Source organism: Mobula birostris, chromosome 18 (assembly GCF_030028105.1).
Source record: "Mobula birostris isolate sMobBir1 chromosome 18, sMobBir1.hap1, whole genome shotgun sequence".
NCBI lineage: Eukaryota > Metazoa > Chordata > Chondrichthyes > Myliobatiformes > Myliobatidae > Mobula > Mobula birostris.
In genome coordinates, this window is record NC_092387.1 from 26,558,540 (window position 1) to 26,584,392 (window position 25,853).

A 25,853-nucleotide genomic window follows, 5' to 3' on the forward strand; every position below is an offset into this window, starting at 1 on the left:
AATGTGTGTCTAAGCAACTTTATTCTGAATTCTCAACTGCATTTCTCCCAATCATGAGCATTTTACATTTACAGAACAAGATTTTTATTTCATAGGTTATAAGTTTCCATTGACCACTTAATTATCCCTTCTTGGTGCAGCCGCAGTTGATCGAATCTTAAATGCAACGTATCAATGATATCTAAAAGTGAAAAAAAAATCCGAAATTTGATTAGCCATACTTACCAGCAAGGTTGTCCCACCTTGAGAGATAAGAAAATGCCCTGACTGCACAATAATCAAGGAGAGAAACCCCTTCTCTGGACTGGATTCAAAAACCTGACAGTAAAACAAAATCTAATTACTTGTATTAATATTAAAATATTTACATAGCTATTAAAGACCTATCCTCTAACATTTCAGTAGTTTCATACATGTTGTCAGTGCCTGCATTAGTATACTCCAACAAAACCAACTGAGGCTGGAAATGTTCCACGGTGTTTCTCAGAATACCTTGCTGCTTCCTGCTACATCACATTCCTTCAAATTCCACCGTCAGTTGCCCACTGCAAAACATACCAACTCACATCAATCATATAATGCCAGAAAGATCTTACAACCACTTCCTGAAATTTCCCCAGAACTTTCAAACCAGTCAGAAGCACACTTGCCATCTGTCCTCATTACAGCACACTGAAACGCTTATAACATTAATGAGCTGAGTATTTTTAACTGGCTGGTGTACACTGCAAATTTAGGCAAATTGGAGATTTTAATGGAACAAGAATGCAAAATCTCTCCAAACAAAATTCTGAATTATCTCTGCCACACTCACTTCCACTTGAAATAAGATTGGAAGCAGAAACTGGGGACAAACGAATATAAATTGGCAAAGTCCAGAGCCACCCACCTTCCTAGTCTCATATCATAATCTCAAACAAGTTTAAGTTCACTGACATCCGACTTCACAGATACAGTATACAATCAAACAAAACATTCTTCCAGACCATGGCGCACCACACATAAATACATCACCCACAGCACAAACAAAAGTATTATACTATATTATAAAAATAAACTATTTAAAAATTATATTCTATATTAATATACTATTATAAAATATTATACGAAAATATTAAATAATACAATAATTCAAAATACATGTAAAGTGCAGCACAGGTTAACAGTTAACAGTATAGTAATTAGCTCGTTGTTATAATGATGAGACCCCGGTGATGACAGAGTATCCATCAGTCTCACAACCTCAGGGAAGAAGTTGTTACCCAGTCTGTCAGTCCTAGTCTAAATGTTTCTATACCTCCTTTCAAATGGTAGTGAGTCAAAGCAATAGTGGATAGAGGTCCTCAACAACACTTTGAGCCCTTCATCTGCAAATCTCCCAGTGAATATCACAAATAAGGGGGAGAGAGAACCCGATAATTCCCTCGGCATGTTTTTCCCCCCCTAATAACCAGCCACCAACACACTGCAATCCCACCATCAACTAAACCCTCTGAACCACACCACACCCAAGGCCACTCCATCGCTCCCTTCTCCCCCCACCTCACCCGCCCGTCACCCGATCACCCCATACACCAGGCCATCGCTACCCGTCACCGTAAGCCAGCCACCCCATTTCCCAAGCCATCATCACCGTCACCCATCCACCAAGGCACTGTCGCCCGTCATCATCACCAGGCCGTTCCTAACCCCAAACCATCGACGCCCATCACTTGGCCACCCCATTCCCGCCCCAACCCCCACCGGGTCGCCCGGCCGCCATATTGCCCCAAAATCCATCGCCGCCATTCACGAAGGGAGAGGCCATCCATCCTCCCCCGCACCTCCCCAATCAGCAGGCCGCCCCAGCTGCTCTCTCCCAATGCCCGTCATTCAGCGGCCCCCGGTCAACCAGCCGCTCCCGACCTCCGTCATCCAGCAGCTCCATTCCCCGCTCCCGACCTCCGTCATCCAACAGCACCATTCCCCGCTCCCGGTGTCTGAGTACTTTCTCCTTCGTCCCTCTCTTACCTCCCAAGAGTTCGGCGCTCCACCCGATGCTAGGAACCGCGCGTACCGCTTCAACGACCACTGGGTGCTGGGCAGCGCCTCGCCACCACCGGCTGCTCCGGTCGTCGAGCAACGCGCCGCCATTAGCCGGAACAAAGAGGGAAAGCAACGCACAGGCTCAGAAAAGAACCAATCAACCGTGAGCAGTGGGGAAAAATCGCCAATTAAATTGAAGTAATATCACCAGTGACCAATTACAACGAGCTCTGTCGGTGGAAGGTCTGATTATTGTGGATCACTTTAGACCAATCAGTTTACGAAACTTCAGTTATCTACCCAATGGGCATCTTCCTCCCTCACTGTCACTAATTCTTTGGACATCCTTTTGGGCTTGAGGGAATGGCCTTGAGGTGTCTGTTCCTCTTGGATTAGCATGATCTAACATCTCATACAAATTTGTTCAGGGGGGTGTGCAAGTTGTTGCTCTTTACAAGTTTATCAATTTGTTAGAGCAGAATTTTTCATCACTCTCAGCTTTCTATTGAAGAGCAAACATAAGTGGATGGGGAACATTTCCAGAACTCAAGATTATTCTTTTAATGCTGTGAGAAAGTTGTCTGCTGGCTTTAATAAGGACAAAAGAATTAGGAGCAGTGGACTCAGAATGGAACTATTTGGCCCTTGGGTGTACACCTGTTCTCAGCATACTCACAGAGAGAATGTGCAAACTCCACACAGACAGAACCCAAGTTCAGGACTGAACCTTAATCCTTGGAGTGGTGAGACAGCAACCGTGCTACCATCTAGCGCTTTGAGCCTGCTGCGCCCTTTCAGAAGATTACGATTGATCTTCTGTCTCCATATATTTTTCTGCCTCTCAGGCTACATGCCTTGACTCTCTTTATATCCTGAAATCTATCGATCTCTAGTATTAAAGAATGCAATGACAGCTTCAATAACCTTCCCCCACCCCATCTTGTGGTGGAGAATTCCAAATATTTGCCACCGTCTGAATGAATAAATCTCTCCTCATCTGTCCTAAATGGCTTACTCTTTAATTTAACACCGTGTTCCCTAAATTCTGATATCCTCAGCCAGGAGAAAAATCCTTGCTGCATCTTGTCTGTCAAGTCCTGTAGGAATTTCTTTTAATTAACAGTTAGATCACTTCACATTCTTATAAACTCCGGAGAATACAGGCTTAGTTGACTCAATCTATCCTGATACAACAAACCTGCCATGTCAGGAAGCAGTCTAATGAGTCTTGGACACACTCACTCAATAACAAGTATACTCTTTATTAGTAATTGGCCAAAATTACTATATTCCAGACAATATCTCATCAAGGGCCTGTGTAATTGCAGTAAAATTTCTTTGGTCCTGCACTCATCTCTTTTAATAAAAGCCAACGTACCTATTTGTCCTCCTAATTGCTTGCTAAACCTGATTGTTCACTTTCAGTGACTTGTGTGCAAGGACATCCAGGTCCGTCTGAACAACAATATTTCCAAACCTCTCCATAATGCCATAAGACATAGGAGCAGAATTAGGCCATTCAGCCCATTGAGTCTGCAACACTCAACCGTCTCAACCCCATTCTCCTGCCGTCTCCCAGTAACCCTTGATGCCTTTACTAATCACAAACCTATCAATCTCCACTTTAAATATACCCAATGACTTGACATCCACAGCTGTCTGTGGCAATGAATTCCACAGATTCACCTGCTTCTGGCTAACATCACTTGCATTATTAAAATTTTTAAAAATACATTAAATCTCTGATCATTAAAAGAATAGTACTTTTCTGGTGTAAGTGCCAAAGTTCACAAACTCATATTTGTCATCATTATGTCCAATTAACCATGTTCTCACTGAGCTTGTTTAACCAATTTCCCCCGGGATCAATAAAGTATGACTATGACTATGACTATGGTTGTGAATTTGTTTACATAATTGGGGAGGTACAGTGGCGTAGTGGTTAGCACAATGCTTTACTGTACCTGCAACTTGGGTTCAATACCCGCTGCTGCCTGTAAAGAGTTTGTACGTTCTCCCTGTGACCACGTGGGTTTCCTCCGGGGATGCCGGTTTCCTTCCACAGTCCAAAGACTACCGGTTGGTAGATTAATTGGTCATTGTAAACTATTCTGTGATTAGGCTAGGAATAACTCAGAGGACTAATGGGTGGTGTGGCTCGAAGGACCAGAAGGTCCTATTCCATTCAGTGGCTCAATAACTAAATAAATAAATAATCTTCTTTGCAACACACACAAAATGTTGGAGGAACTCAGCAGGCCAGGCAGCATCTATGGAAAAGAGCAAACAGTTGACGTTTAGGGGTGAGGTTTCATGTGTTTGAAATAATCTTCTTTACTGCCTCGTTCATTATCACTAGCAATCTTGTAAATATGGCATTTAGTACACCAGCATGCACTAATCCTGCTGGTACCCCACTAGACGTAGCCTACGGAGATCACAAAGACCTTTTAATTCCTATTCTTTGCTTTACGTCTGTTAACCAGTTCTCAAACTGTACTAGTATATTATTCCCAATTCGATGAGTTCTAATTTAGCTGACTCATCTCTTGTGCAGGTCTATAAGAAAAGCCTTCTTAAAATACAAATATGTCATTTGTTTTGGTTCCTCCCTTATCTATGCCTGTTCTAAGAGTACTGACTAAGGTCATGGATCTGAAAATGTTATTTTTTTCTCTTTCCGTAGATGTTATCTAGCCAGCCAAACCTCCAGCACTTTCCTTTTTTTTTCAGATTTCTGTAGATTATATTTTCCAGTTCTAATTTGGGCACTTGTGTAATCTCATAAATGGGGAATTAACATTCAGGTAAGATGTCGCTTAGTATCTTCAGGCAAGGTACACTAAGAGAAAAAAATACGCATTTTCAGTGCTTCTCACAAAAAAAAATCACATACTTTTTTTTTAAGGAAAACCTTCAGTCTGCATTAAAGATCAAATCAGATCAAATGTGGTAGTGAGCTGTATTTCATGGGCCAAAATCATTGTAAAAACCCAAGCACACTTAGTTTTCAAATGGAGAGAATGAAATGACCAGGGCTTAAAAGATTAGCAAAATGGAATGAAATAAATAGGACTGAGAAGATAGAAATGAGGCAAAACAGCTGAATTAAAAAGAAATTGCATAAGAGAACAGGCATCCTTATGACCCTATTCTGAAGGAACATTTTTGGTGAAGATGATTGGAGCTGGGTCACAGCCCTGAGGAACTCCCGCAGCAATGTCCTGGGGCAGGGCCGAGTGACCACCAACAACCACAAAGAACGATTTTGTTCTTCAAATTACAACAATTCCACATGCTTAAGTAATCCATCTATGACTTTTGTTTATTTTCATTGTTCTGACTAAGAATGCATTGTATTCCAGTCTATTTCGTTCACTACTGGATTTATATTTCACCTCACTTCAAGGAATTCTGCTCTATTGTGCCACATGGAGTGAGATACTGCTGGTAAACAACCAGGTGAATTAGACTTTGAGATCTGTGTATTCCTGCCTTTCAGTTCAGCTGCTTTGTGTTATTATGCAAGACAATACACTCCTCACTGTCAGTTATAGTTCCTACTTATTGTTTCTGTTTTTGTTAATTATTTTAAACCTGGTCAAATATCTAACAAGGATGTCATGAACAGAGCAAGCAGAAAAAGAGAAATAATATATGAGATCATGAAAAGGCAACATAACTTCATTGGACATGTGTTTAGGAAAGAGGAGTTAGAGTGCACGGTAATTATGGGAAAGATTGAAGGGAAGAAAGCAAGAGGAAGGCAAAGACAAATGATGATGGAGACAGCAGCCAGAGAACTGGAAATGGAAATGACTTGATCCACTTGACCCGAACCAGGAGTGTGTGGGCCATGGCAGTCAAAGCTCAAACTGGGCACGGCACCTGATGATGATGATGATGGTCATTTGCACTCACAATTCATCGACAAATGAAGCAACCCTGTGCTTGTGTGCATCATCACTTAAACAAAACTCAGGCATAGGCTGATAAGGGGCAATAGAGTCACAGAGAGATATAGCATGAAAACAGGCACTTTGGCCCACTGTGTATGTTCAACCCTGTAGTAATCCCATTTGCTAAACTTTCCCCTCATTCTCATCAACTGCCTCAGGCTGTATCCCACATCTACATACTATAACCATGTAACAACTACAGCACAGAAACAGGCCATTTCGGCCCTTCTGGTCTGTGCCAAACTCTTACTCTCACCTAGTCCCACCAACCTGCACTCAGCCCATAACCCTCCATTCCTTTCCTGTCCATATATCTATCCAATTTAACTTTAAATGACAACATCAAACCTGCTTCATCCACTTCTGCTGGAAGCTCGTTCCACACAGCTACCACTCTCTGAGTAAAGTTCCCCCTCATGTTACCCCTAAACTTTTGCCCTTTAACTCTCAACTCATGTCCTCTTGTTTGAATCTCCCCCACTCTCAATGGTAAAAGCCTATCCACGTCAACTCTATTACTAGGGGTAATTAACAATGGTATACCAACCTGCACATCTAGGCTATAGCATTCTTGCCCTTATTAGCTGAAGTAATGAGTTCTAGAGTCAGGAAGTTATGCTGCAGCTTTATAAAACACTTGTTAGGCTGCATCTGGAGTATTACATTCAATTCTGGTAGCCCCATAATAGGAGGGATGTGGAGGGAATGGAAGGAAAAGTTTACTAGGATGGTAAACCAGATTCCCCCGCTCCAGCCCTTTATCTCTTTCATCAATCAACTTCCCATCTCTTTATTTCATCTCCTCCTCTCCTGGTTTCCCCTATCACCTGCCAACTTGTACTCCTTCCAGTCTTCTCCCCACCTTTTTACTCTGACTTCTCCTCTTTCTTTCCAGTCCTGATGAAGGGTCTCGGCCCAAAACGCTGACTGTTTCATCTTTTCCCTAGATGCTGCCTGGCCTGCTGAGTTCCTCCAGCATATTCTGTGTTGCTTTATTAAGATGATGCCTGGATTGGAGGCTATGTGCTACAAGGAGAGCTTGGATAAACTTGGGTTATTTTCTCTGGAGCACCGGAAGCTAAGGGAGATATTTAAAAAAAGTTTATAGTATTGTAAGAGGCATAAAGTAGACAGCTGGTATATTATTCCTGGGATCAAAATATCTACTACCAGAAAGCATGCATTTAAGTTACTTTCGAAGTAGATACATAGGCCAAGTCCTGTATGCAGAGAGTGATGGATGTCTGGAATGAACTGCCAACAGTGGTAGTGGAGGCAAATATGACAGAGGTGTTTAAGAGCCTCTTGGATGGGCAGAGTTTGGAGGGTTTTGGACATTGTGAAAACAAAAAGGATTAATTTAGTTAGGCATTTAATTACTTGTTTAGCTAGCTTGGCACAATGCCATGGGCTTCAAAGCCTTTTCCGTGCTGTACTATTCTATGTCTTATGTGTGGGATGTGTAGAGGGGGTCGGAGAAATCTAATACACCTGAGCAACCCACGTGGTCACAGTGAGAACTTCATACCGTTAGCACCTGAGGTCCGGAATGAATGCTCATGCTACTACAGTCTAACACTACCTGTGAGTTTCAACACCATCAATATCCTGGGGAGGTCATCATTGATCAATAGACAATAGACAATAGGTGCAGGAGTAGGCCATTCGGCCCTTCGAGCCAGCACCACCATTCACTGTGATCATGGCTGATCATCGACAATCAGTACCCAGTTCCTGCCTAATCCCCATAACCTTTGATTCCGCTACCTTTAAGAGCTCTATCCATCTCTTTTTTGAAAGCATCCAGAGACTTGGCCTCCACAGCCTTCTGGGGCAGAGCATTCCATATATCTACCACCCTCTGGGTGAAAAAGTTTTCCCTCAACTCCATTCTAAATGGCCTACCCCCTAATTCTTAAACTGTGGCCTCTGGTTCTGGACTCACCCATCAGCGGGAACATGCTTCCTGCCTCCAGCGTGTCCGATCCCTTAATAATCTTATATGTTTCAATAAGATCCCCTCTCAGCCTTCTAAATTCCAGAGTATACAAGCCCAGTCGCTCCAACCTTTCGATATATGACAGTCCCGCCATCCCGGGAATTAACCTTGTGAACCTATGCTGCACTCCCTCAATAGCAAGAATGTCAATTAGCCCATCCACATAAAATTCCCTGATTGCAAGAGAAGCCTGTGTTATGAATGGTTCATTTTCTGATACCCTAAATCCTTTCTGTTGTCTAGATTATGGTTGACACCCTCCGCTTGCCTGAGTGCATGCAGCTCCAATGACACTCAGGAAGCTTGACAAAGCAGCCTGCTAGACTTGGTAACCCATTCACCATTATCAATGCGCTTTGGCTAAACTGCGTTGGGTAAAGCATCAGAGCTACTCCACCAAGACTACCATAAAGAAAAACAAGTACTTCAGCTGCATGGGAACACTATCACCTGTATGTTTCAACTTGCATTGTTATTGCTATCCCTTCATTGTCACCATGATAAGTCTTGGAACTCTCTTCCCAACAGCATTATGGCAGTACCTTCACCAGAAGAACCACAGCATTTAAGCAAGCGGCTTGCCACCACCTTTTCAAAAGCATTTAAGGGATGGGCATTATATGTTGGTCTCTCTGGCAACCTCCAAATCCAGAACATGAATAAATAAACAAGGGCAGCATGGTAGCACAGTGGTTAGCACAACGCTTTACCGTACCAGCGACCCAGGTTCAATTCCCAGTGTCGTCTTTAAGGAGTTTGTATGTTCCCCCCATGCCTGTGTGGGTTTCCTCCAGGTGCTTCAGTTTCCTCCCTCAGTCCAAAGTCCTACCAGTTGGTAGCTTAATTGGTCAGTGTAAATTGTCCCTTGATTAGGCTAGAATTAAATCGTGGGTTGCTGAGGGCATAGCTCAAAGGGCTGAAGCATTGTATCTCAATAAATGAATAAATACATAAGCAAACAAACAAAAGAATCAATCCATCAATCAAGACTGCAAGGGAGTTGGAGAAAATCAAGGGTTGACCCTGTGGGTATGCAGCATATTTAACATATCCATAAACAGCTGGTTTCACCTAAACTCCAAAATGTAGATTGTTTAATGGCAACCACTGCAAAATCCCAAAGCATAGAAATATTTCCTCCAGCTCACACCACACACAAACCCCCAGCTATATATTTCTTCACCTAATAGTTGGGATCAATCTCAGAAATAAGTTAAATTTTATGCCTGCAACATGATCCTTACATTAGTTTTTCTGTATGACTGCCTCACATGGGTGAGTTTTTCTGCTTTCTAACTAAAGTGAACATATCAGCAGTAGGACCATAAACTAAAGCCCTGAGAAAACAAATATAATTGTTACCTGCCACCAATATCAAAGACAGGAGCTGACAATTTGACATAATACTATCTTATTTAAGTATCCTTCTGTATTATAGAAACCCCCTGACAAGGTTAAGTGTAGGTGATTAGTTGGTTTTCACCGTGCCATTATAACAGGGTTATACTTGTGTTAAGTGATGCTCTTGTTGACAATGTAAAATAATATGCTCTCCTTGAACTGTAATATCAGGTAGTTCTTCTCTGCACTGGCACACTCTGAGGTCACCTTCTTCAGTCAAGAGTTCTCTTCACATACAGAAGCTTATGTAACCTGGCACATTCTGAAGCTTTCTTCATTGACATTCTGTAATTTTGTACGCACTTGAAAGCTTACCTTGTTAATGCAGTCTTAAAATCTCCCTCAACTTTTTTTTTAATTTTCTCAAACCTTCTAAAATTTCTGTTTCCAATTATTTGTGGTCCAAAAGAATTCCTGGCTTTTGAAATCTGACATTTCCTATAATTTAGTCCCCCTACCAAACTATCTTTACATTTCAGTTTTCACTAATCCTTCCTTCTCTTCAGATTGAATAGAAAGACACATTGATTACTTCAAGAGACTGCAAAGGAAATTTCATTGGAAGCATTAAACTGAATCAAAGAATGATTTTGTTAATTATACTCTCTGTTAGATATTTCACAAATACACAATGATGCTAACAGAAACCAAAGAGCCTAAAATAGTAAATCACAACAGCATGATGTTTTTGCATAAATATGAAAATTAAATTAACAAAATAGCAAAATAAAGAAAAACTGTTTAAAACATAAAATAAAAATGACATCCCACAATCTGTGGAAAATATGTACATTTTATGGGAAATAACAAGTGCATATTATTTCTTTCTGTGAAACTCAAAATGTTATCATGCTTATGAAATATACTAGTATTTTTTCTTTAGATTGCTGAATTGCTTCGTTAAAAATGCTGCCGTAACATGAAAAAATATGAAAAGATTATTGACATAATTATTGAGTGAATTTTGTACATTTCAACTTAATTAAAGGTTGTTATCAAGTCATACAGCATGGAAGCAGGCTCCTTGACACATCAATAACAAACACCCATCTACACAAATTCTATTTTATTCTCCCTCCACACACACACACACACACACACACACACACACATACACACACACACACACACACACACACACACACACACACACACACACACACACACACACACACACACACACACTCCTGTCAAGTCCCCCCAGACTTTCCCACTCATCTACACGTAGAGTAAATTTGCAGAGGCCAATTGACCTACCAAGATGCATGTCTTTGGGATGTGGGAGGAAACCAGGGCACCAGAGGAAACTCCACACGGGCAGCACCAGAGGTCAGGACTGAACCTTGGTCTCCAGAGCTGTGAGACAGCGCTAGCCGTAGCATTGTGCCTGACCTGAGGAAACTTTTATAAGACAACCTGGCATTGGCATGATCACAGCACATTTCACCTTTCATATTGCCAGGAAACATCACCCCACTTCTGGACTTAAGACAACTATTTATCAAATTGCCAAAAGACTGGTATAGTAAGGCACGAGCTGAAAAAGAACCAATGCCTGGGACTAAAGCTGACTCCCCGCCGGGGAGTTAAGGACAACAAGTTAATTGTAGTACCACAAAGCTAGTCCTGTCCTCAAAAATTCCATATAAAGTATGGACTGTGTTAAGGGAAAGACATTCCAATGATAGTTAATGCAGACAAAATGCCCTGTATACTGAGCCAAGTGATCTGTTTCTGCACTGTTCTACAAAGAACTTCTCCATGCCTGTTATGTTCACCTGATAATTTTCTTGTCCACCATTTTACAATAGGTGTACTTGTTTCTTTTAACTTAGACAGTGGAAGAATGTTGTCTGGTGTTTTAATATTACTGACAGTTTCTAAGCTAAACTATTACCATAATACTTAAAAATATTGAAATGATATCCATTTCCAGATCCTGTTACACAAAGACTGGTTGAGAGTGTAGTATTACATCAATTTAATGACTTGAAAAATATTATTAATGGTGCATGTTTGATCAATTAATAAATATTTCTGAATCACAGTCAGATCTTTGGAGGAAATGGATGCTTGATGAATTCCTTTGAGGTATCAGTAAATTATGTGCATGTGTATGTATAGCATATGATGAATTGCAAAGAGTTCCCACGAGTAATACAAGCAGTACGGTAAATCTGGTTGTTATTGTAGCAAACCCACATGGGCAATATAATAATTATAGTGAGTGATGGAAGTATCTTTTTGTAATTTCCATCAGTATTAAAAAAGTCAAGATCACAATGGATGCTGCTATTTCTTCAGAGATCAGAAAGAATGGGAGTGGCATTACAGCAAACCCCAGTATCCAGAGATCAAAGTCAAAGTGGAGTTTATTATCATATGCATGTACATTTATGCACAGGTGCAATGAAAAGCCTTCTTGCAGCAGCATCACAGGCAAATAGCATCATATAAGTAGCGTCACAAAAAGAAGCATAAAATAAACCCAGGCAACACACATCAAAGTTGCTGGTGAACGCAGCAGGTCAGGCAGCATCTCAAGGAAGAGGTACAGTCAACGTGTCAGGCTGAGACCCTTCGTCAGGGTTTGTCCTGATGAAGGGTCTCGGCCTGAAACATCGACTGTACCTCTTCCTAGAGATGCTGCCTGACCTGCTGCGTTCACCAGCAACTTTGATGTGTGTTGCTTGAATTTCCAGCATCTGCAGAATTCCTCGTGTTTGCGTTTTTAAATAAAGTAAACCCAAGTTGTACGAGATTCTTACAAGGAAGAACTCATTAAAAAACAGAGTACATTTCAGTGCAAAGTGATCAATAGTGTTTCTAAATTGTAGAGACTGGATTGTGCCTGTTGGTTCAAGAACTGAATGGTTAAAGGGAAGTAGCTGTTCCTGAACCCAAAGGTCTGGGATTTCAGGCTTCTGTAAATTCTGCCCAATGGCAGCTGCAAAAATATGGCATGGCCTGGATAGCGGGGATCATTGAGGATGGATATTGCCTTCTTCAGGCACCACCGCCTGTAGATACAACTGATAGTGGGGAGGGATCTGTTAGTGACGTACTAGTCCGAGTCCACTGCTCTCTCAACCAACACAACGGATTCCGCAGATGCTGGAAATCCAGAGAAACACACATAAAATGCTGGAGGAATTCAATAAGTCAGACAGCATCTAACAAGTGGTCGAAATTTTGGGACAAGACCCTTTATCAAGACTGATGAAGGTTAGTAACTTCTCTCAACCAACAATGAGTTGGCTGTGAATCTTCAGCAGTGTGTGTATTGCTAGTTTTCTGGAATGTTGTACTGCTCCTTCTATCTAAAAGGGGATTATTAAATGAATTAAGTTAACACAGGACAGTTTGCCTAATGTCGATGGTGGACAAGTTATTAGAGAGATACTTGAGACCATGCAAGTCATTACTTAGGGAAGCACACATCAATTAAAGAAATGGAATGTTTGTCTAACTTGACCAGTGTTTGAGAAGATAACATGGAGTGTTAATGAGGGTTGTGTACTTGATGGACTCCACATGCATTTGAGCAAATTGCTTGACTAAGTTTCAAATGGCAAACACAGAGTGAGAGAGACATATGACATGGAAACAGACCCCTTGGACCACTGATTGTTCACCACCCATTTACCTAATGTTAATCCTATTTTTATGTTCCTACAATGTACTTCATCAAAGTACCTTACATCCCACAACACCAGGTCAGGAATAATTATTACACTTCAACTATCTGGTTCCTAAACTAGCGTGGATAACTTTACTCACCTGAACACTGATCTGAATCCACAGCTTATGGACTCACTTTGAAGGGCTGTATAACTCACATTCTCAGTGTTATTTACATAGTAACATAGAAACATAGAAAATAGGTGCAGGAGTAGGCCATTCGGCCCTTCGAGCCTGCACCGCCATTCAGTATGATCATGGCTGATTATCCAACTCAGAACCCTGTACCAGCCTCCTCCCCATACCCCCTGATCCCTCTAGCCACAAGGGCCATATCCAACTCCCTCTTAAATATAGCCAATGAACTGGCCTCAACTGTTTCCTGTGGCAGAGAATTCCACAGATTCACAACTCTCTGTGTGAAGAAGTTTTTCCTAATCTCAGTCCTAAAAGGCTTCCCCTTTATCCTCAAACTGTGACCCCTCGTTCTGGACTTCCCCAACATCGGGAACAATCTTCCTGCATCTAGCCTGTCCAATCCCTTTAGGATTTTATATGTTTCAATAAGATCCCCTGTCAATCTTCTAAATTCCAACGAGTATAAGCCTAGTCAATCCAGTCTTTCATCATATGAAAGTCCTGCCATCCCAGGAATCAATCTGGTGAACCTTCTTTATACTCTCTCTATGGCAAGATTGTCCTTCCTCAGATTTGGGGACCAAAACTGCACACAATACTCCAGGTGTGGTCTCACCAAGGCCTTGTACAACTGCAGTAGTACCTCCCTGCTCCAGTACTCGTATTCTCTTGCTATGAATGCCAGCATACCATTCACCTTGTTCACCACCTGCTGTACCTGCATGCCCAATTTCAATGACTGGTGTATAATGACACCCAGGTCTTATTGCTCCTCCCCTTTTCCTAATCGACCACCATTCAGATAATAATCTGTTTTCCTGTTTTTGCCACCAAAGTGGATAACCTCACATTTATCCACATTAAATTGCATCTGCCATGAATTTGCCCACTCACCTAACCTATCCAAGTCACCCTGCATCCTCTTAATTTATTACTTAATTATTATTATTATTATTATTATTGTATTTTTATTCTTCTCAGCCCAAACTGGTAAAACCTGATGCACAGGCATAGCCAAGCACATTTCCCAATTGCTAGGAACTTTTGGACTATTCTAGAGGTCTCTGGTATTGTGGCTTTCTGGAGATTTACATAAATATTGCTGTGTAGGCCTAATTGTTTGATGCTATTGTGTAGTAACTTTGGGATAATACCAGCTGTAGATACTACCATTGGTAAAATGTATACCCCGTTCTTGTTCCACAGTCTTTCAATTTCCTCTTTTAATTCAGCATTTTTCTGGTGTTTTTCACTTATTGATTTCTGTATGTTAATGCATGTTTAGAATGGCTATATCTATTTCGTAAGTTGTTCCTGCCCATTTATCCGTAATATTATATTATTATGGATTGTACTATCTGTAACACAGGATTGGTCATAATATAGTTTGTAGGATCAGGCATGTACTTATAGTAAGCTATGGTGTCTTTTATGAGATTGTATTTTTAAAGCAAGATTTTGGTGAATGATGTTTGCCACTTGATTGGACCTGTGTAAATAATCAGATTGAGTTAAATTGCTATGGGATCTTTTAATGTGTTGAATTATTTATGGTTTCTCTTGGCATTTTCTGTATTCATCACCTTGAAATTGCTGGTCTTTTATTAAGTATTTTTGATCACGTTTTATGTTCTGTATTTCCACAAGGAACCTCTCTGTTTCCGGGAAGATGTCATCAACTCTGAGCCAGGTGTTCAACACTTTCTTGTTGATATCTAGTCTGCTCAGGTCATGGGAATATCTTCATGGAGGGTCATGCTATTCCATGGGTTAACTTGTTCAGAATGATCAGAATTGTATATGTTCAGTTGTATAATATCCTGTTACTCTGTTTTATAATTTACTAGCTCCATTGCATCTTTCCTTATATTTGGATTTATCTAGTCCAAAGTTCATGTTTATATCTTCAGAAAATAGTTCTACTATTTGAATTAATTGCTTTAGCTTTACTGATGAAGGAGCATATAATTTCAAATCGTCCAAGTATAGAAGCTGTGTCAAGGTATAATTTGTTTGGTTGTCTCAGATTTGACATCCTATCTTCATCCGATTCAGTAAATTAAAGAGTGGAGTTAAAGGTAGACAAAACCATAGTGGGCTTAGTCACCCTGGAAAGTGCCTCAGTTTATTTTGATAACAGTACTTGTTGTTCTTCTTTTTAATATTAGGTTTTTAAAAAATGTTATAGTTGCACAGATTATCTTCTTTTGTACATTGGTTGTTTGTGTATAGTTTTTCATTGACTATGCTATGTTTCTTTGCATCTACTGTGAATACCCACAAGAAATTGAATCTTATGGTAGTATTTGGTGTCATATACATACATTCATAATAAATTTACTTTGAACTTTGGAATTTGATCATCTCCTTCACTATTCCAGATTCTACTCCTCTCCTATACAATGGGGATACTGGGGGCTATTTAACCTACCGATCCATACATTTTTGAATGTGAGAGGAAAGTGGAGCAGTCAGAGGGAATAGACACAGTTATCAAGAGGGTATGCAAACTCCACATAGGCAGCATCTGAGGTCAGGATCGAACCTGGGTTTCTGAGTACTGTGAGGCAGCATCTCTATGAGGTGTGCTTATGTGTTGAAGGATTGTCAGAAGTATAACAGCCCAGAGGATCCAAGGAAAAGTGGCATGAGCAGCATAGTGGAAGGAAAAGATTAAAATAGTTCACAGACATCTTGCAGACTGTAAGGCTGCTTTTAGTGGACCTGCAGATCTGTGGCTTTCCATAAGACACAGGAGCAGATTTAGGCCATTCAGCACATCATGCCTACTTTGCAATCATGGCTGATTTATTATCCCTCTCAACCCCATTCTTTTGCTTTCTGCCAGTAGCCTTTGACACCCTTACTAATTAAGAAACTATCAATCTTCAATTTAAATATGCCTAATGACTTGGCCTTATAAGCCATCTGTGCCAAGGTATTCCACAGATTCTCCACCCTGTGACTAAAGAAAGTCCTCCTCATCTCTTTTCTAAAGGTATGCTCTTGTATTCTGAGGCTGTGCCCTCTGGTCTCAGACCCCCATTATAGAAAACATTCTCTCCATGTCCCCAGAAAAACCGTGTGGTACAAGTTGGCAACAAAGACGTGGAGTTTCACCTAAAATGTCAACTGTACTTTTTTCCTAGATGCTGCCGGGCCTGCTGAGTTCCTCTAGCATTTTGTGTGTGTTGCACTCCATGTCCTTGCTATCTAGGCACTCTAATATTTGATAGGTTTCAAGGAGATCCTCCCCTCATTCTTCTAAACTCCACCGAATACAAGTCCAGAGCCATTAACTGCTTCTCATATGTTAACCCTTTCATTCTCAGAATCATTCTAATGAACCTCCTCTGGACTCTCCCCAATGCTAGCACATCCTTTTTTAGATAAGGGTCGTAAAACTGCTCACAATATTCCAAATGTTGTCTGACCAATGCCTTATAAAGCTTCAGCATTGCAACCTTGCTTTCACAGAAAATATCAGTTCTCTAGACTTCATTATAGGTGGTATGATTAATAAGTTTGCAGACAGAGCAAAAGTGGGCCATGGAATTTTTAATGAGCAAGAATGTTGTAGACTGCAGCGGCATGAATCTTTTATGAGGGGTATCTCTTTGAAACCTATCGGATAATGAAAGACCTGGATAGACTGGAGGTGGAGAAGATATTTCCGTTCATAAGAGAGTCTAGAATCTGAGGGCACGGCCTCAGAATAAAGAGATATCCCTTTAAAATTGGGGTTGAGTGGTGTTGAAATAAATTGGGATTGAATGGTGGAGTAGAGACAATGAGCCAAATGGCCTAATTATGCTTCTCAGTCTTATGGTCTTCTGATCATATAAAATCAATAGACCAGTTGGGACGGCATCAAAGTACCAAAATAGAGTTCATCTGGAGAAATGGAAGTATACATTTGGAGACAGCAAATATGGGATTACACAACAAAATATAAGATAATGAAGGATCTTGGGTTGCACATACATAAAATCCTGATGTTAGTGGGTCAGATGGGTAGGGCTACTAAAAAGGCATATCTAATCTTTTTCTTTAAAATTCAAATTATAGAGTATAAGAGTAGGAAGGTGATTCTAAACTATTTATCATTAGTTAGGGCACAGATGGGGCACCATGTAAAGTTATGGGCATCGAGAACTATATAGTTCCAGAGGATGCCTCAAAGATTTACAAAGATATGGCCAGGGGTGGGGAAACTTTTTACCAGTTATAAGGAAAATGGTAAAATTATGAGTTCTATGAGAATGATTAACCCTAACTGTAACAATGATAGAGATAAAGTTTTCCACAGCAGCTGACCTAAGATAGAGGAAAGAAAGATCAAATTGCAGTGACTCTGCTAAACATATATGTGCGTGAGTCTATCACAAGAGAACAAAGATGGAAAGCTTCAAAGGTTGATATATAGAAGGATAATAAATCAGCCATGATGCAGCAGAATCAATGGGCCGGATGCTCCTATATCTTGTGGTCTTATGGAATACAGCTGCTCCTCTGTTATAAGGAGAATTTGGTGACTTAACATCAACTGAACAAGCCAAGTGTTCTCACAAATATGTGGGCTGCCCTGTTGGCTCTCAGACATCTCCAGATCCCTGTTACATTGGGTTGGATTTTCAATGTTTTTTTCATTCTGGAGTTTTTACATTCAAAAGCAGGATCAACAATTTGTTTTATTTATACCGAGTAGATAGCTAATTGAAGTGTGAAACAGTGTTATTATCATTCTGTCATGCTTGGCTGATTTTCCATTGTTTCTGCTACCTAATTTGTGTTGTATAAAATGAGCCACAGCAAAATGACACCTATTCACCATATTGACAGTGCCATGAAAATCTATGAGGACAATACATCCCACTGTTTCTATCAAGGGCAGAGAGAAAAAAAATGTACATTTGTTTGCAGTCAAAGTATGTAAGCTGAAACCATGTATATAATACATTTTAATATACTCGGGGTGGGCAGGGATGACTGGATAATAAAAGAACATTGTTTAGAACATGCTTGAAAAATGTTCTATTTAATTTTTTAAAATAAATGTTTCTAGTTAAAAATTACAATGCTAATTCATATTTATATATAACCTTTATTGCACAGAATTACCCAAAGTATTCCTGATAATTGAGTAAATTTATTATTTTCATATTGGTCATCACAGAGAGCAAACTAAAAATAAAACCAATCAGCTTAAAGGAAATTCCTTGGAGCTGTCACACATTTAAGATCCAAAGTAAATAGGATTATAAAATAGTTCCCCATTAATACTCATAAGAATAACAAAGAGCTCTAAATGTTGTACTTTGTACCATAAAACACTGAATCCTCCTTCAGACAACATATTAAGACAAATATAAAACAACCTCCAATATATAATTAGTCTTAAGTAACAACATTAAAATAACAAAACAGTCACTAAAGGATGCATGCTGTGAGATGTTGAATTTACCCAATGACACAATTTAAACTGCAAAGACTAGATTAGAGCCAACAGGTTTTGTACCTGTGAGTAAAATTGTTCATGGGAGTGCTGGGCAAAACCTTGCATCATTATTACAGGCAAAGATTTTATTTCTATTGTTTTAATTATTCCTTCACTGTATTAAGAATTTATTGCCCACTCTAAGTGCTCTCTGAACTTGGTGCCGTGTTCCACCATACCAGAAGACAGAAAAAATTTAACCACATTGATGAGAATGGTGTCACGGATAGTTCTGGTCAGTTAAGGATAGCACATTTTCTTCCTCAAAGGGCATTAGTGAACTAGATGTTCTTACAATTTGTAGTTATGTAGTCACCATTATGGTAGGGTTCAAACTGTTGGCCTCCATGTCTATAGTCTAGCCATTTGGACACTAGTCCAACAGCTTAATTGAGGTATCACCTGACTCATTATCTTCTCATTTCAAATGGGCTATTTTGGTTGGAAGATAACTTGCATTTTCATTACACGTCTAACATCCAGAAAGAACCTAACAAGAAAATGCCACACACCCACAGCGGGTTATTGCCTTGATTTGCAAGAAGAATGCAGTACAAGAGTAAGGAAGTCCCGAGCTGCAACTGTGCAGGTTTTTAATGTGATCACATCTGGAGGACTGTGTACTGCTTTGGTGTCCTCTTTTAAAAAAATACTTACATCATAAAGTGGTACAGAGAATGGTTACGGGGTTCACTCCTGGGATGAGACCCTTGCCTAATAAAGAAAGATTGACCAGATTGGGTCTTGCCCTTTGGAGTTTAGTAAAAATGAGGTGATCTCTTTGAAACGTTCAAGATGCTGTGAGAGTAGAGTGATAACAATGTAAATGCAGAGGGGTTGGTTCCCTTCATAGACTGTCAAGGATTAGGGGGCCAAAGGATTATGAGCTGGCTTTCACTCAAGATTCCTATTAATGCATAATAATGAACAAAGGAGGAGCTTCTTCTTCCAGAAACTCTGCCTCAGAAACACGTGAAAAATCAGAGTCATTAATTATATTTGAGAAAGGGATTGATAGATTTTTGGAGTTCTGAGGATCATAGGAAAATAGGGACCAAAGATAAGATATTGATGAAGCCCACAACAGGCTAAGTGTGCAGTGTCATGTGACCTCTTTCTCCTCTTTCTGTTCTTCCCACCCTTATTCTGCGCTTCCCCTCCCCTGCTGCTAACGCTATTCCAACTAGTTTCATAACTTTCTTCTTCTTATTATCCACACAGAGGGGTGAATGATGGTGATACCCATATTCAAGATCCAAAAGTAGCTCAGGTTTGCACATTCCATACCCTTTTAGCCAATGTTCTCAACAATTCTTAGGACTCTTTATTGGAAAAATGCTAGTGAAGTCTTGAGAAAGACGAATCTTTCTCAAATATGAATGGATGAAAGAAAATTGGAGGGCTATGTGGGAGGAAAGGGTTAGATTGCCTTTGGAATAATTTCAAGGGTCAGCACAACACTGTGGGCCAAAGGGCCTATAATGTATTATGCTGTTCTATCTTCTATGAAATGAATCAGATACATTGAATGCTGTTTTAGATAGTGTTTACATCAAAATCATACTCCCTAGTAATTGGTTACTTTTCAAATTCACAGTCACCCCAAATATCCACAAAGTCTTTTTCTTAATATTTGCTAGCAGGTAGTTTAAAAGGCATCTGATGATTAACAAGCATCCAGGAGAAAATCCTTAGCACATGCTTTGGATTCTTCACCAAGTTTTGACCTTATTGAATGGTATCGATCGATAAATAAAGAAGATGCTGGAGGAACTCTGCAGGTCAGGCTGATTCTGCAGAGGGAAATGGACAGTCAACATGTTGAGTCGTGATACTTCGTCTGAACCCTTCATCCTTCCGCTGAAGGAGTCTGACCTACTGTTTTCCTCCAGCATCATCCTTGCTGCTCTACATTCCAGCATCTGCAGTCTCTCATGTCTCTGTTTCTGATCAATACCAGCTGTGACCATCTCAGAGGGTCTTCAATGCCTGCCTACATGCATGCCGAAAGCTCAAAATAAGCTTCAAAGTAAATTTTAAAGAAAGCCACTCAAAAGTAAAGCTCTTTACCCAGAAAGTGTGCTTGTAATGTGTCAGCACAAAGTTCACTTGGGAGGAATTGCAAGGGGAAGCTGAATAAATTCATGGCAACTGTGTTCAGTTGAGAATCGCTGATATTACTGACATAAGCCATTTTGCTTGTCTGCTGTATACTTCCTTACACTGTCATCCATCTTCGAACCTAATTTTGTACTTAGGACAAAAAAACCAATTGATGTTTTAAGATGGCTAATAATGTATAGAAATGACATTTGTTGTCATAGCAAAGGACTGCCCCTGAAATCTATAAGAAGCACCGTACTTTAGGGCAAAGTTGTTGAAAATTTGCAAACTGACAGAGTTTGAGACCCGAGCTCACCTATAGGCTTCTAAACAAAGACTGTGGTATTAATTGCAGTACTTTGTTAAGGGAGGGAGTAGAATTGATTGATACTGAGAATTCTGTCTTTGGAAGTTTGGTGGTCTGTTTTCAACTGGTCTTGAATGTCAGTACATTACTGCAGCAGAATGCTTCAGTGTCACAGGTCCTTTGCATAAATATTAAATGACGCATGAAAAAAAACTGCAGATGCTGGAAATCCGAAATAAAAAAAAATGCAGAAAATACAGAAAACACTCAGCAGTTCGGCAAGTCTCTAAAGAAAGAGAAACAGTTAAAATTTCAGGTCGAAACCCTTTTTTATCACAGTGAGGTGCAGCGGGATGTCAAAACAGCAAGTGCCTCAGATACTGCTCCTCGACCAGAAGCAAACTAAAGCACAGAGTCAAAAGTAAAATACCGCAGATGTTGCAAATCCGAAATTTAAAAAAAAACTTCTCAGGAGTAAACATTTAAATAAAGGTTTTAAATTAAAAATAAGGCTGGACTAAATTTGGAAAACAAAAGTTGCGTAACATAACTTGTTTCTCTTCTGTTGAACCTCCCCTGAACGGTAGAAGTGGTTATTTTCTATTGAAAAGTAGATGCCGCCCGTCCTGCTGAGCTTTTCCAGCACCTTTGCCTTTCTTTATTTAACTCCGCGATTCGGGATTCATGGAATCTTACTGTGTGTAAAATGGCCACCGTCCGCCCTCGAAGCGATTGATTGGAAGACTCCTGAAGAGAGAGAGAGAAAGCGAATCCCCCCTGTGAAATGTCATTTAAGATTGAACAGACTTCCTGAATTGAGGTCGTTTCATGTTCGATGCGGAACGCGGCGTGGCCGCTGTTCAGATCCTCGTTCGGCCATCCCATCCTTCTAAAAACTGTACTTAGAGCTCAAAACGAAGGAGAATGATCCCCGGACAATCGCTAGGGAAGCGATGACAGGAAGAGCGAATTCCAGGCACTTGGTGGAAAAATAATGTTTTCACTGCCCACAGTTGCGCTTCAAGTTAGCAACAGTTGTGTACCTCGGAGGATGGTTCTCATTCCTGGGAAGTGTGCTTTCAGCTGCGTTAGAACTGTTTTACTAACCGTGCAATTACGTAGCTCCGATGGAAAGATGCCTTCTCGGGTTAACACATTGGGAGGGTATCTCCTATAGCAACCCAATGGATCGTGTTTTCTTGCTCAGTAAAGGCGACGTTAAGAAAAAAGATGCAAACCGTTCACGATTGTAAGAAACGTTCTCCTCTGTTTAATCATTGCGGTACAGTGGTGCGCAGCCGTGCCTAGACTACTGGTGACCTGCTTTGTGTCTGCTATGTAACTCAAAAGGGTAAACGTCTCTTGATTTTATTTCCGTGTGTTTTAAATGTCTTAACAAAAATATCATTTCTCTTCGGGGGCCCGACCGCTGGTGGTTCGAGAACGAGAGACGCTTCCCCACCCCCCCGGCCTCCTTAAAAGTTTAAAAAAGAGAAGCGGCAATAATTCTGCCATAAAGGGAAAGGAGGAGGAGGAGGAGGAGGGGTGAGTGCGGGGGTGATGTTTGTATTTGCTCTCTGTGCATCACGGTGTCTGGGGTGAAATGCGCCGTGTAATTCAGATACCTTGGAGGAAATGCCCGTGACTCGCCGGCCGCAGACGCACTCGGGATGCTGGAGGAGAGGGGCAGGTTCGGTGTTCCCGCCGGAGGGGAGATGGAGAGGTTGCCTCCTGCCATGCGGAAGAGGCTGTACAGTCTCCCCCAGCAGATAGGAACCAAAGACAACATGATGGAGTGCGACGGAGACCGTGATCCCAACCGAAGGAGCATTAAGATGAAGCCACTTCCCTCACCTACTGGGGGAGGCGCAAGGTGGGCTGGGGACGCCAAGGGAGGGGAAGGCAAGACGGTGGAAACAGATGTCAGTAAGCTCGGCAAGACCAGCTCCAACGGGGACTGCCGGCGTTTCCGTGGAAGCCTCTCCTCCGTCGGCAGCAGGCAACTGCACGAAGACGATGTGGCTGAGGGCAAGCGCCTGATCGGTGAAGGGGAGTCCACTCCGAGCGAGGGCACCAACCCGGGCAGCGAGGACGGCTCGAGCTCGGGGTCAGCTTCAGTACAGAGCGGGCGACCGGGCGTCAAGCAGCCGACGGCGGCGGCAACCGAGCAAGAGGAAAGGTCGGCGTTGTTTAAAGCGGACGGCACCGACCAGATCTTCCTGGAAGACGACTTGCGGGCCAGCCAAACCGGCTTCATGCAAAGACAGTTCGGAGCAATGCTGCAGCCCGGAGTTAACAAGTTTTCCCTGAGAATGTTTGGGAGCCAGAAGGCTGTGGAGAGGGAGCAGGAGCGCGTCAAATCGGCGGGGTTTTGGATTGTTCATCCTTACAGCGATTTCAGGTACCGATTATTGTTTCCCTATTTGCCTACTGCACTGCCACACCAACGACTTAAAATCACTTAAAACACTTCCCGTAAATTTACGTCAAAAACCATTTCCCTTCCAGTTCTCTGCGCGTTCACGGCTTCTCGGTGGAAAACACCGAACTCCAGTAAAGTTTGAAGTAAGCGGGTTGGTGCTGTAGTACCAAAATAAACAGTGCCTAACAGCACAGGATAAATTTGGGGAGTTTGAGCAGTTAATATAGTATTAATTTTCAAAACCTTTTCGTTAACCCCGATTAGGAACTCAAAACTAGGTGCTCATTGCAAAATTAAGCAACATTTAGATCGGCGTTCGCAGTGAATTCCACACATAAATGTCTCCCAGAGAAATATACACCTTGTTCTTCATATCAGATCTTAAAAATTATGCTTCTTTCCCCCTTACTGCGTCGGCGTATCTTTTGTGTGTTTGGATATAGGGCAATTTGGATAATTTGTGGTCGAACTTTTAAAATATGTTAAGAGTTTAGCACCGTATTAGTTGCAAGTGTTTTAATTGTCTGTTTTAAAACTGTCTTTGACTGTTTCGGAACCCTACGTTGGTAGCTCTAACGCCATGTCTCGTTGCAAAATATGGTTTAACATTTACACTCTTCGTTATGACATCTTTCCATTGAATTAGAAGGAAAAGCATATGGGGCGGGAGATAAGAGGGAGAAGCGATCTTGGGAGCAGCTCCATCCAGAACGATTACCCATTCCGAAATGTCAGTGAGCCTCTGTGTGAGTTTGAACAGGCTCTTCATATCTGATAGCACCTTCTTCTAACGCGCAACTAAAGCTAAAATAAGGTGTGGAGGAGCGAGGGAAAGCGTGAAGGACGAGTTATAAACCAGAGAAACGGGACTTCGAAGGTTGACACCTATTACGATGTCTTTAAGTTCTTTTGACAAGAGGCTGTTATCCTTGGTTCTGAAAACTACATTGGTTGTTGGGACTGTACCTTGCAAGGGAAAGTTAACACATCTCTCGCAGCAACAGTCACCAGACCAGTGTCCAGTGACAAAGTTCAGAGGGAGGAACAGAGGGAGGAAAGTTGTTCTCCATAGATGGATAAATAATGCTCGATGTGCAAAATACAAATTATCTGGCATGGGGGAAATCGCAGATTAAACATGTAAAGCACTGTACTGTTTTGTAGAATATAAATTCTCTAACACCACGATCGGATTTTAACAAGGGAAATCCGACACTCCCATTTGCCATTTTGTAGGATAGCTTAATTTCTCGTTGATTATCTCCTCGTGAAGTTCACGCGGAAACAAACCTTGCCTGCTTCTTCCCCACAGACGGCTGCGGAAGAGGGTTTGCCCGACGCTGTAACTTATAATTAATGTGGAGATCTCGTTGTCATTAATACTGATGGGTGTGTAACAGCAATTACAGGACTTTAACCTTGTGCATGTGTTCAGATGATATGATAAACTGCGATGGCAACGTGTCAATAATTTATTGGCTGTCATCTGAACCCTGAGATGAGATTCCATCTTCAGCATCACCTTTATTGTGTACAGTCCCAAAATAACACTGCCGCATATCGACACATAAGCTCAATACTTCCAGGTGAAATTAATATCTGTTTTATCAGACACTTTAATCCATTTATTAATGATCTCTGTTTCTTTATATTTTAAATACATAACTATCTGGTAAGAGTCGAGTTTGTAAATTGGCGATGTCTAACACCCTACGCAATGCGTTAGGCTTACCATGTCACACTTCTTAACGAAATGACATTGGTCTGGTAATACAATGGAATAAAACAATTGTCAACATTTCAGTCAAGAGGGAGGCATTTGAAATACACTTCAGAAGAAGGGACGGAGACACAACAGACTGCAGATGCTGGAATCTGGAGCTGGAACAGCTCGGCGGCCCAAGCGGGGGCCAGCTAGTCTAGATGCAGGGCCTCGACCGGAGACGTCGACCATTCCTTCGTCTTCATGATGCCGCTTGACCCGTTAAGTTCCTGGAAGACAGTGAGGAATAGACCAGTCTACGCGTTGCTAACATTTACACAATGCCTCTATGAATCGTTGTCGTTGGCTGTGAACCACGGAAAAGGCAGTTGTTTCAGTAACTTCACGAGAAGGGCCTTAGCAACACCATGAACGGTGGGAGGAAGGAGATTAAAAAGTAGACCCTAGCAGATAAGGGAGGATCGATATAAGGAATGGAAGGCTGGGCTAACAGGAGGGCATAATAAGTCCATTGCAGCACAAGGCATAGTGGAAGATGGTTCTTCCTGTATATACACTGCCGATCACCCCTCAATACTTGCCATAGTCTCTGGACTAA

General features: G+C 41.2%; 2 protein-coding genes across 2 annotated transcripts in view; one reads left to right on the plus strand and one right to left on the minus strand.

The window, feature by feature from the left end:
- The window catches only part of rec114 (REC114 meiotic recombination protein), a 45,482-nt gene extending 43,349 nt beyond the window's left edge, over positions 1-2,133 (minus strand). Inside the window, exons 1-2 of the mRNA XM_072281966.1 lie at positions 2,011-2,133; positions 226-318 (exon numbers count right to left, since the gene is read on the minus strand). Of these exons, the coding sequence (XP_072138067.1) occupies positions 226-318; positions 2,011-2,133 (216 nt within the window). The remainder of the gene's footprint in view (positions 1-225; positions 319-2,010) is intronic.
- Positions 2,134-22,709: 20,576 nt separating this feature from the next.
- hcn4 (hyperpolarization activated cyclic nucleotide-gated potassium channel 4) overlaps positions 22,710-25,853 on the plus strand; it is a 534,013-nt gene continuing 530,869 nt past the window's right edge. The window contains exon 1 of the mRNA XM_072282967.1: positions 22,710-23,511. Coding sequence (XP_072139068.1) covers positions 22,781-23,511 — 731 coding nt within the window. The 5' untranslated portion in view covers positions 22,710-22,780. The remainder of the gene's footprint in view (positions 23,512-25,853) is intronic.